At 48.7% G+C, this 12,981-nt stretch overlaps 1 protein-coding gene across 1 annotated transcript in view; it reads right to left on the minus strand.

Annotated features, from left to right (window-relative positions):
• Positions 1-12,981, minus strand: part of DGKQ (diacylglycerol kinase theta) — an 848,589-nt gene that overhangs the window by 37,102 nt on the left and 798,506 nt on the right. The window contains exon 16 of the mRNA XM_069236577.1: positions 9,949-10,100. Within this exon, the coding sequence (XP_069092678.1) occupies positions 9,949-10,100 (152 nt within the window). The remainder of the gene's footprint in view (positions 1-9,948; positions 10,101-12,981) is intronic.

Consider the following 12,981-nt stretch of genomic DNA (forward strand, 5'->3'; position numbering starts at 1 on the left):
AGGGAATACTTTTTGTCCAGAAAAATCAACATGGAATTTTTCCGTTGAGGTCAGTGATACAGGGAATAGTCTAACTTAAGTACTATTTCGTGCAGTAGCAGACGAGGGTCAAGCCTGTATGCAAGATCAGAACGTGGAAAAATACAAAAAACTAAATGTACTGCACTGCAAATGAACTTTAAATGGTGCAGATACAAGGCATGCACAGAAGGTACAAGGGCTTCTGGCCTTCACAACACTGAAGGTAAAGAGAAGTGTACACTGGAGTAACTAAGAATTGCATGTAAGAGTATCAGAGAAAAGAGGTGAAATGTGTGACCTGGGAATAGTGGGTGGTAGATGGAAGGGCTGCGGGGTTTGAGTAGCACATAGAAGAAAGGCTTATAGGACCCGGAGGCCTCCAAAACGGCCCACACTCCCCCCGCCAGGAATACACGAGACGACAAGCTTTACTCGTTGGAAGAAGTATCTTTTATTTTAAAAAATACATCATTTAAAATAACTCATAACTTCAACAAGCCAAACATCAAATAGCAAGTATAGCAAGGTTAGTCAATAAAGAAAACATTTTTATTTACATGTTACTGAGAAATTACTTGTGACCATAACCAATCTGACAGGATCCCTTCCTGTCCTGAACCACCGTTTGGACCACACAGGTGACCCATGTCTCACCTGTATCCGTAGGAGGGACGGTTACCCTGACTACACGGTACCTTGTCCTCCAGTTTAGGGTTCCACCCCCACTCCAAACACCAATCAGCCCTGGGGTGTAATGGGGGGAGCCAAGAGCTGGAGCCCCATGTTCTGCCCCAGCAATATGAGGTCTCTTACCCCCTGATCTGGTGTGTACATCCGCTGGTTGGCTCAGAACTTCAGGATCCTATCCCAGATGTCCTCCTGGGGGCCCCACCTTGGGGACCCCCTAATATTGTTTCTAGTCACATTTTTTATCTCAATTTCCCAACTCTTTCCAAACTACTAACATAAAGGAGAATGTGGGTGGGACAATCGCGGGCCGCACGCCAGGTCCCGCTGCCGCACACAGGAAAAGAAGGTCTAGCCTTCTTGGGGGGGCCTTTAAATAGCCCCCCACCAGCATGCGGTGGCCGGAACCGGCGCACGGCGAACGTCGGCCCCACGCCATGCCCCCTGCGAGTTGACTTCCGCCCTAACGCCTCGCGAGGCGTCAGGGCGGAAATCCGTCCGAACTCAGCACCCCCGGCAGAGAGAAAAAGGGGGGAGTGCCCCAGGGCCTTGGAGGCCCCGACTCCTAACGGGCCGCGCCCCCCCCCCACTGCGGAGCGGGCGCTTTTCCCTAGGACCCGGAGGCCTCCAAAACAGCCCACACTCCCCCCGCCAGGAATACACGAGACGACAAGCTTTACTCGTTGGAAGAAGTATCTTTTATTTTCAAAAAGACATCATTTAAAATAACTCATAACTTCAACAATCCAAACATCAAAAAGCAAGTATAGCAAGGTTAGTCAATAAAGAAATTTTTTTTATTTACATGTTACTGAGAAATTACTTGTGACCATAACCAATCTGACAGGATCCCTTCCTGTCCTGAACCACCATTTGGACCACACAGGTGACCCATGTCTCACCTGTATCCGTAGGAGGGACGGTTACCCTGACTACACGGTACCTTGTCTTCCAGTTTAGGGTTCCGCCCCCCCTCCAAACACCAATCAGCCCTGGGGTGTAATGGGGGGAGCCAAGAGCTGGAGCCCCATGTTCTCCCCCAGCGATCTGAGGTCTCTTACCCCCTGATCTGGTTGTACATCCGCTGGTTGGCTCAGAACTTCAGGATCCTATCCCAGATGTCCTCCTGGGGGCCCCACCTTGGGGACCCCCTCCTATTGTTTCTAGTCACATTTTTTATCTCAATTTCCGCCACAAGGGTGACCAGGGCCCAAAAGGTCCTTCGCCCTCCCCACCCAAAAAGAGGCTGAGGGCAAAACCGCACGTCACGGATAAATTGATCGGTTCCCTCGTCGGACAAATGAACCTGGTCGTTGTGAAACATGTACGCGCCTTTCAGCAGTTTGTGGGGGATATTCCATAGGCGCCCAGGGCCTGGGCAGAGTTTTGCCATCTCGGCATTAAGCCGGCGAACTGACACACTGATGGTTCGAGATCTTATCCCTGCCCCCCACTTACGACACGGAACCATGTGCGACCAGGCGAATGCTGCCCCTGGGAATTGCTTTGCCACTCTTGTGATTTCCAGGAATACCGTCTCCCTAAGGGTTTTTCGGCCTAAACGCACTAAATCATTGCCCCCCAAGTGGATGATGATTAGATCCGGAGACTGCAGCCCCCCTCGACCACTCGCCAATTCGACCAAATGTTGCAGCTGGGTGATGCCTCCTCCGCCAATGCCGCACCACCGAAAAGCCACGCTGTGCAAGTCTGCCGGTTTCGACCCACGGAGCTGTTGCAACCGGTATGCCGCCCGACGGGCAAATGAATGCCCCAATACCCAGACTACTCGCTGAGGCATTTGACTGAAAGAAAAGAAACATGCGCGTGAGACATCGCCACCGGGCAAGCCAGTCACTGCTACACAAAATCTGACCTGATGTAACGTTTTTAACACTCTGAGGACCAACAACCTATATTCTTTACCGCGAACACTGGAAGGCCTGCTGCCGCCACTACCGTGGCTGCGCCAATTCTAAAGGAATGGGATGAGTATCCTTGCTGATCCACTCCGATTGATTTCAGGGACAATTTAAAGACTTCAGCAAACTGGTAGCGTGACAGGCAGTCTCCGCAGGGGTGAACAAAAAAGGCCGGAGACTCTGCTATAGGGCGGACCGCCAGATAATTGTTTGTGATTAACACAGGGCATAAGGGGGAACCAGGCGCCTCACCGAGTGTGATGTGTGTCCCTTTCTTCAGCTGGTCGGTCTTTGATTTACGCAACATAATGTATAGAGCCCCATTGCAAACCATTACGTCTTTCCGCTGTAGGCCCCCTAAGTGGTCACCCTTGGAAGTGCCTACTAACTCGCTGATGTGGAAAGCCCCGTAAAAAGCCAAAGTGAAGGCCGAGGCGAAAAGCGCCGCCTCGGCGGGGGAAGAGCAGACGGTGTGGAGCGCCCTTAAAATCCTTTCTAGCAAAGGAGGGGTAACGGGACGCCTGGCATCAGAGCTACCCGGGGATCCCTTGGCCCAACCCATCAAGGCCTGTCTTATAATCAAAGTATTCAGAGGCCTCTCCAATTTAACTATTTTTGCGAAAAAACGTATCGCCGCCAAGTGGGCCTTCGCGCATGACACAGGACGACCTAGGCTACGCAGATGTTTAAGAAACGCCCCCACTGCAGGTTCAGAAAATGTGTCTGCAATATGCCGGGAATGCAAGAATCGCCTGTAAAGGAAAAAACTGTTCTCGTAGGCTGCTTTTGTGCGTGGGGCCAAGGATGACGCTACTAAGTCTGGGAGGGAGGGGCACCAATCTTCCACAGAGATTCTGGGAACTCCGTCATCTTCTCCTTCGCCTGGGGGTGATACCGCAAAAAATCCTGCATTAATGAACGAGACAATGCGTCAGCTGCGTTGTTATGCACCCCAGGCAAGTGCTTCGCCTTGAACGTGATGTGCTGAAGACAAGCCAGAATCAGGTGTTTCAAAAGGCGCAAGACCAAAGGGCAGGAAGCCCCTTGGCGGTTGATAACTTCTACCACCGCCATGTTATCAGACCAGAAAATTACCACCCTGTTCCTGAACTCCCTTGCCCAGATGTTCACAGCAACCACAATTGGGAATAATTCTAAGAACGCTATATTCTAGGTCCAACCCCACCTGACCCAATCTCTAGGCCAGTCTGCCCTACACCATAGTGGGCCCAAAACTGCGCCGAAACCTATGCTACCCGCGGAGTCAGTGTAAAGGCCCAGCGTAGGGCTGGATATTGCTTTCTGCGGCCAAATGACTGACCCGTTGAATGTCCTTAGGAATAGATCCCACAACCTCAGATCGTCCCTAACCTCTCTAGACAGCCGGGTGTGGTGGTGTTTTTCCTTCAGCCCCGCCATTGAGCGAGCTATTGACCTGGAAAATGGGCGGCCCATGGGGATGATCCTCAGTGAAAAGTTCAGCTGACCCACCAGTACCTGAAGCTGGTGCAGGGTCATCTTTTTTTTAAGACAATATAGCCTTAATGGACTCCTTGAAGGCCAACAGTTTATCCAAAGGCAAGCGGCACTCCCCGGCCAAGGAGTCAATTTCAATCCCCAGGAAAGTGATGCAAGTAGAGGGGCCGACCGTTTTCTCGGGGGCCAAAGGAACCCCAAATTCTTCGAACAATGCGATTAAAGCTCGAAGGGCCCATCTGCACCTGTCAGAATTAGGGGGTCCCAGAATCAAGAAGTCGTCCAGGTAATGAATGACCTCCCGGTGTCCCGTACGTTGTGAGAATACCCACTGAAGAAAGGAGCTGAATTGCTCGAAATAACTGCAAGATATGCTGCAACCCACGGGCATGCATTGGTCGAAGTAATACTCCCCCCTGAATTGAAAACCCAGCAGGTGGTAGTCCTCGAGGTGCATGGGAAGCAGACGGAAGGCAGACTCAATGTCGGTTTTTGCTAACATAGACCCCCGGCCCAGCGCCCTAACTTTCTCTACTGCATTATCCTCTGACGCGTAACGAACTGAACATAGCTGCGGATCGATGGCATCGTTAACTGATGACCCCCGAGGGGCTGAAAGATTGTGGATCAATCTGAACTGACCTGCTTCTTTTTTAGGAACCACCCCAACGGGGAACACACAAAACCAGATAGCGGAGGGCACCTAAAAGGACCGGCAAGCCTGCCCAGGGACCTCTCTTTCTCTAGTTTTTTGGCAACTACTGAAGTGTTCTGTAAGGCAGATATTAGGTTCTTACAGTGATTTACAGGAGAAACATTAGGGGCGGGTATCCTGAAGCCAAAGGAAAAAACGTTAAGAAGTACCGAAGCTGCGTCCAAAGAAGGGTAAGCCTGTAACCAAGGGCGTAACACTTCTATCCTGATCGGGGAGGGGAGAGGAGAGTCAATTTGATGGTTTACCGGGGTCCCGACCCCGCTCTTTAGATTTCTTAATACATTTGGATTCAGGATGGGAAGGGTGTCCACAAAAGGAACAGTTATGCTTGAATTTGCATGTTCCTGCGGGCCGTGAACAAGTCTTTCTGTTAAATGCCCAGCAAGATCCTTTCTTCTCCCCGGACAACTGGGGCCGAAAGGGCTGCCTCCCTGGGACCTTGTTGTTAACGCATTCAAGCCACACATTCACTTCTGTTTGATCCCACCCAATGGAGGGATCCTCTACTTTCGCCCAACGAAAATCCCTATTGTACTCTAACCAGGCCAACCCCCCGTACGTGTGTTGAGCTTTCAATATCTTATTGGCATAATAAATCAAAGAGGTGCCCAACTCTGGTTGTTTCTCCAACAGGATTGACATAAAAACGTTAAAGCCAAATAGCCAATTTGTGATGTTTTCTTCAATTTTTGGCTTTCTTTCACCATAGGAAGATGATTTAGGTTCCTTCTCCTTCACTTCAATCTCCCTTCTTTTAGCCCTTAGTAAAGAGAAAATGTCCACAAAGTCTTGCTTCCAAATTTTTTCCATCGTTTCTGTGCTAACGTGGGCTGCTAGCTTACCTGGTCTGGATAATAACGAGTCTGTCGTCACTTCTTTGGCCGGGATGTCTGGACTCGGAAGCTTGCTTGAATTGGGCGGGACGTCCTGAACCGGTGTGGGTGATGAGAGACAAATGCTCGGTGCCAGGGCGACACACGGGCTATTGATCGAGGACTGCAGCGGGTTTGAGGAGTGCGCTGCAACTAGGGAATCTACCTGGGGCTTTAAATCTGCTACTGTGTTTTGCCACGACACGTCCGCCCCCCATGGTGTAGTGGGTGGTGGGGCGGTGGTAGCCGGGGCGTTAATACCGGCCAATAGCTTAGACACCTCCATTAACGCCAGGCTAGATGGCTCTTGATCTTGCGCCCGGGAATCGTACGAGCCCACAGGCGGTGGACCCGACGGCGCGGGAACAGCTACCCCCTGGTGAGGTGTGGGTGATGGCCCTGGCTGAACTGTAGGTGCTAAGGCCGCCAAGGAATTGCGAATATCCGCTAGGACCCCTTCTATACCCCCGCCTGAGGGAGTCGTGGAGCCCGAGTTAAGAACGTGTGGCGTGGAGGGTGGTACAGTGAGCGGGGGCGCGGCAGCGGGCACGATCAGCTGTCCTGGGAGGCTAGCTGCTGCCGGGGGTGACAAAACGAGGGTGGCCGGGACTGCTGCGGGGGACGTTAGTACTATGGTGGCCGGCACCTGCGCTTTACCATTCCTTCTGCGCTTAACCGGGGGGAAAGCCGCGCTGGGGGCCACATGGGACCGTTTCAGGCGGGAACCCCTAACCTTGCCCCCCACCATCTCGGGACCCCCGCTGCCATCACCGGTGTCCTCGCTCCCCAATTTTTCCAAGACTAATCTTAGTAGCTGGGATAATTCTGGGTCACGCCCATTCCCATTCTGAGTGCTAGCCCTTTTAGGTGGCATGCTGGACTACAGGGAGGGGCCCTACCCTGAGGGAAACTGCTAAGGCTATTTAAATTCTAGTATAACCCCTGTCTTTTTTTTGTTGTTGTTTTTTTTAACCTGAAAAGAATGTAAACACAACAGCGTCAAAGACTAGGACTAACCAGGTCACCCTGCAGGAATGCTTTTTTCCCCTGATAACCTGCCAAAACAAATGTGCCACCAACACAAAATTTGCCTTTTTTTTTTTTTTTTTTTTATCAAAACAACAACTGAGCAAGCCCAAGGAACAACCCAGCTTTTAAAATTTCAACAGTTCACTTCTTAGTGACACACCTGACCCTAGCAGCAAGACCGCCGAGGGTCACCGATGCATTTACATTTTATTTATTTATAAATGTATTTCTTTGCCTCAACCCCCTCCACCAGGTAAAGTTACCCGAAGGCACTACAACCAAATCACACCACACCGCGCGTCATCAAAACTGCATGCACTTTTAAAATCTGCGCTTTGTAAACACGGTGTTTACGGCGCAAATCGCCTAAACGGCCACACTCCACGTTGTAGACAACTTGGGCTCCTGCTGCCACACCCGGCCCAGACGGGACCCAAAACCTCAACTCTTTTTTACAGCAGGAAACATGTTAATACGGCAACAATAAAGCACTTTCAATGAGCAAATAAGACGGAATATCTTTTACAGCAGGACTCCCCGTGCTGCTGCGCTACCATTTGCCCGTAGTTTGACCCGGTTCAAGACCCCGCAAGGCCGCGATCGCTGCGATAAAGCACCCAACACAAATAGGCGAAATATATCAATACAAACACTTCAAATACCGCCTATGCGACCGTCCGCACCGGCCCCGGGCTGCAGCGCCGAACTTGCTCTCCCACACCCGAGTGCGTGCTCTCCCACACCCCCCCGCCTCTGCAGCGCCAAACAAACTCACCTCCGATGGGCAGACTTCGCCAAGGGAAATCCAGGCGGGAACAGGAACCGAAGGCAGGAACAACAACCAACAGCAACAACAATCGCGGGCCGCACGCCAGGTCCCGCCGCTGCACACAGGAAAAGAAGGTCTAGCCTTCTTGGGGGGGGCCTTTAAATAGCCCCCCACCAGTATGCGGCGGCCGGAACCGGCGCACGGCGAACGTCGGCCCCACGCCATGCCCCCTGTGAGTTGACTTCCGCCCTAACGCCTCGTGAGGCTTCAGGGCGGAAATCCGGCCGAACTCAGCACCCCCGGCAGAGAGAAAAGGGGGGGGGGGGCAGGGAGTGCCCCAGGGCCTTGGAGGCCCCGACTCCTAACGGGCCGCGCCCCCCCACTGCGGAGCGGGTGCTTTTCCCTTACCTTATGTCTGAACGGCCGGAATGAATGAGACATTCATCATGGGGTGGGGAGTGGTGAGGGTCTGCGGCATTCGATGAGTAAAAGGATGAGAGAGCAGATGCCAACTACAGAAAGCGCTTATGCAGCCAGAGGGGCTTTGCATATGAGTGGAGGGAGTAGTGTGCACAGTGAACGGAAGAGGCAGGCTAGGGAGAGCCCAGACGGTGACACAAGATCCTTATGGTTGACGGGGCAGCAAGTTGTTGGACACACTGACAAGGGGAGGCAACGGATCCAATTTATTTGTAAGTAGCATTTCGAAATAAATAGCTGCTCTCGTCTTAAAGGAACTCATGCATAAGAAATAATACAGTCATTTGTTAATACAGATCACAACGTCTTAGCAAATGGGTGGCCAGAGTGAGAGATTCCATAACATATTTTTAAACAGCCGCCTTCGTAGGACACACAGGCTTACAGGAGCTCATAGCGCTGTGGGGTTCTAGTGAGGTTGAGCAGGCCACTGTAGGCTTCATGGCAAGTCTTCCGGAGGCACGAGTGGTCCCAGAGTAAAACCTGAATGTCAGGGAGAGAACTGTCCTCAAGTCCAGAGGGAAGAGTTTGCAGTGTAGGGGTGCAGCAAGGGCAAAGGACCTTGATCTTTAGAAGTGCTAAGATGGTGAGTGCTTCCAAGTAGAGGGGGTGGTTCAGGGTATACAAAGATGGTCTGCACGAGACAGTGATAACAGGCAGAAGGCAGGCTTGAACAGAATAGCAATGAATCTGTAGAAGAGCTTATTAAGCTTGGGGTCATTGATAAGCAACTGGTTAAGAGGCATGGACAGAAAAGACTCAAATAAATGCCACAATGCATATATTTTATTGCAGAAACATATTTCAAAGAGGAAAATAAAATTACCCCTCTACTGTAGTCTGAAATTTAATGTTTTTCTGATTTATTTTCTCTGATATTATTGCATTTAGGCAAAGTTTACAACAAACACAGATGTTTAAACAAATGAGCCTCACCTGTATGTCTCACTTAATACTGTTTTTAAAATATATTTTTAGCATCTCAGTATCTACTTTTTGCATGTTTCGCCCCAAAGTATTTTGTAGATGAGTAGTAAAATATACTACGTCACCGAGCAAAAACATGTTATGAATTGACAGCCAAAATCATGCAAACTACACAGAGTCCAGTAACAATCCACATGGATAAAAACGCTCACTACTAATTAAGACCGTGTGGTTTTCATGCAAAAAACACAGAACATGTTAAGTCAAGGTATATTACCAAAAATATGAGAAAAACATGGGAGTCCTGAAGGGAATCTTAACAATCATGCTTTCCCCTTCTTAAGTGGACAACGTTTGGCCAGATAAGATGGGTAAGAGTGTGGCTTAGGTAGTAAGATTTGTATTGGGCCTAGTGACTCCCTTGGTGCCCTCTGTTCTTTTTTAGGATGACTGGTTTTCTACTCTATGCTGTCAGTAAATGAGGATGCAGGTTTGATTTGCTAGAGGTGACCAACTGTATGTGTAGAATTTTGAATTTTGGGGCCTTGGTATAAAATAATACAATTATGGTGACAAAAAAATCCTCAAAATGTGTCAGAGTGCAATACAGCTCACAGTATGTTTGAGCACCAAAGCACCATTCACTGATGCTGGAAGTGTCCCCCCCCCCCGAACATTTAAGTTCCAATCGTTCTCTTCTTGGGCTAAACAACTAAAAAATGCCTTCGTATAAACCATACTGTGTAACAGGGTGGTAATGGGGCTGGATTTGATTTTTTCTTTCAACACCGCAAGCATTAGTGGAATAGATATAGTAACAAGATGTTAAACCCATGTAGGAAACATGGGAAAACTTCTTAGCAATTACAAGAAACAAGCCCACTGAGTACCTGTACAAGGAAAAATCTGAGAAACATAGTACATAGTGTCTTCACCCTACTTAGGTGTGGGCTAGCAGTATCTGGTCTCTTTTAAATGCAATACATGACTTCTGAAATTGAAAGTACCCCTTAAGAGAAAATTATTAAGTTATGCAAATTGAACTCTTACCCAGGGAGAGGTCCTCCATTCGTCAGCTCAAAGACCTGATGAGGGTTCAGAAGCTTCCTGAAGCTGTGAAGCAGGTCCCGGCCTTTGAGACCCCCACTCTTTGGGTTTACAAACACAAGCAGAGGGTAGCAGTTCTGTGGTATCTTGGTGTGCTGAACAGGAAAAGAGATGCACAAAATAAGAATGACACACTGCTTTAATTTCAGTGTGAGGTGCCTTGCTCCTAAATATCATTTATGGATCTGAGATACTTGGGTAGGCGGGTTCCAAAATACTGCAAGTATACTAGATACTCAATTCTGCTTCTCTTTCTCCTACTGCACAGTAAAAGCTGTACTAAGAGGCTGCGTTGCTAACATCCCATACAAACAGGCTACACAGGTAAGGCTCAGATGTTTCAGGTCATGCTGCAGAGATCTTTTATAACCTGCAAAGTAACTCATTACAAACCTAATTGTCCTGCCTTAGCCCTTCATAATGCTGAGGTTAACAAAATGAGCACCACAGATTTGACTGATAATAACCCTAACAATTCAACGGCTGCGAGAAGATTCAGTTTTGGGCTGAACTATATACCGGTGTCTATGTACATATATATCACTGAGGAAACCAAAGGTTACAGGAACATTATAGTTAAGTTCTGAATTAACTCGCACAAAATCATAGAATTTCCAAAGTTATAGTTAGAATTATTTCAAATAATTATAACTCGCGCCCCTGCCATGCAGTTTTCTCCTCGACATATGTACATAAATGTACAACAAATGTTACTGTGACATTACCAATGATGTGGTAAAAGATGTCATGAGTGCTGTAATATCGAGCTAATTAGCAGTGCATGTCGAGGGCACAAGTTATAGTGCGTTTGTTCCTGAGGGTTGCTCTCATGTAGATATGCAAGAAAGAAATAAACACCATGTAGCACTCACAGGATCATTTTCTCTTGATTTATTTAGCAAACACGGTTTGGCAGAAATGCCTTTATCCATGCTGCTTTACAGAATGAAACTGGAGCCACCCAAGCTAATTTGAACATCCCAAAAGCCATTCTGATTGGCGATAAAATCATAGTAAGCAAAGGAGGACTAAAAACATTTTAGTTCAAAATACTATTTTCAGCCACCATGTTTACGTGGCACACACAACTTTCCACTGCAAATGGAACACCTTAAAGATCACAATATCCAATACTCCATCCTAGTGTCATGTACATGGCAGAGTCAATTAAGGTCTCCCAAATTGTATTGAGCCCTAGGTGGGCTGCCAGTTACTTCATCATAGCCAGATCCTATAACTACTTAATCCATAAAATAAATCCCTCATCCAGCAGGAACAGTCTAATCAGTGTGCATCGGTGGATAGATGCACACAGGATCGGAAATCTGCATCAAATCTTTTAAAAATAAACCAAACGCGGCCTCCCGCGCTTTGTAATTTGAAGCCCCAAGGTGGGTCAAGTCACAGGGGGATTGTTAATTGTAATGCAGGGAGGCCACCCGGTCACCCACAGCCTTGGGGACCGCCACCTCCCTGATGCTTCAATCTAATTCTATGCGGGGCAGCACTGCAGCCCTATGGGACCGCCACCTCCCCGGGGCTATTGTCAAATTTAATGTGGGGGGCCGACCTGCCCCTGCATCCCCAGGGACAAACACCTCCCTGGGACTATGATGTAATTCAATGAGAGGGCATGAGGATGCAGCCCCCCCCCCCCTGCAGCCCCGGGGACCACCCCCCGGGTCAAGCTATAAAAAATAGAAAGGGGGTCAGTTTCGGACCCCCAGGCCCTGGGGACCACCACCTCCCTGGGGCTATTTTCATGGGAGGGGGTTTGTGGCCCCCCTTGTGGAGCCACTGATGGCCCTGGGGACAGCCACCCACCAGGGCCGGCTCCTGCTATGTACTTGAGTGCCCACCCCAAGACACAGCTGTTTGCTGTGGCTTGGTGGCAGGTTTGACAGCAAACACTCTACTCAAACATCTCTCCCTTCATCAGAGCGGAGGTTTCCTCTGTCTGCCTGTCCGCAGAGATGCAGGCAGGGAGACAGAGGAAACATTTCTCTCACAGAGAGGAAGCTGCATAAGCAGCTCCCTCTCCTGTGACAGCAATGCTGGCTCCCGCAGGAGGTGGAGAGCCAGCTGCGACCCTGGGGGGGATCTTCAGGCTCCTCCCACGGTCCCAAACATTGAGACTGGGACCCTGGGGGCCAAACTCTGCTGCATTCGGCGCCAGGCCATTCACAGCTCGTGGCTGGGTGGTTACAGGGCTTGGCTGCGTGGGACTGGCCACAGGCCAGGCCCTACGGACAACCCCCACTGCGCACAAACTAAGGCCCATACAGGGACATTATAGTTACGCTCACATTTTAAAAGTATCAAACAACAGAAATTCAGCAGAGTTATCTCAAGTCACTATAACTTGTGCTCAAAGTTAACTATAACTTGCACCCTCACCATGCACTGTTAATTACCCCACAAATTACAGCACTTATGACATCTTTGAAAATATCATTGATAATGTCACCATAACATCTGCAGTAAAATTATTGATCAGATAACTGTGCATATCGGGGTGTGAATTATAAATACCTTAGGGCAAAAGTTATCATTACTTGAGATAACTAACTGGAGAAGTTCCATGGTTTGATACATTTAAAATGTGAACCTAACTATAACGTCCTTGTAACTTTTGTTTTTTTTAAGTGAATTTCTATGTTTAAAAAAAAATCTATTTCCTAACTATAACGTCCCTGTAACCTTTGTATTTTTTTCAGTGAATATACATTTATTCACTGAAAAAAAACAAAGGTTGCAGGGGTGTTATAATTAAATTGATGTGTTATCCATACAAAACCATAGAAATTCAGCACTTATAGTTATACTTATTCTATGAAGCTATAACCCGTGGCCTAGATTTACTTAACGACACAAGTTATATTCTCTTCAGTATTTTTTAAATAGCCCAGCCGTGGTGGATGGGATCCCTGGGGCCGTACTAAGCTTAGGAGGGGACTGCATGCCCTCCCTCCCTAT

The sequence above is a fragment of the Pleurodeles waltl genome, chromosome 1_2 (genome assembly GCF_031143425.1).
Source record: "Pleurodeles waltl isolate 20211129_DDA chromosome 1_2, aPleWal1.hap1.20221129, whole genome shotgun sequence".
Lineage (NCBI taxonomy): Eukaryota > Metazoa > Chordata > Amphibia > Caudata > Salamandridae > Pleurodeles > Pleurodeles waltl.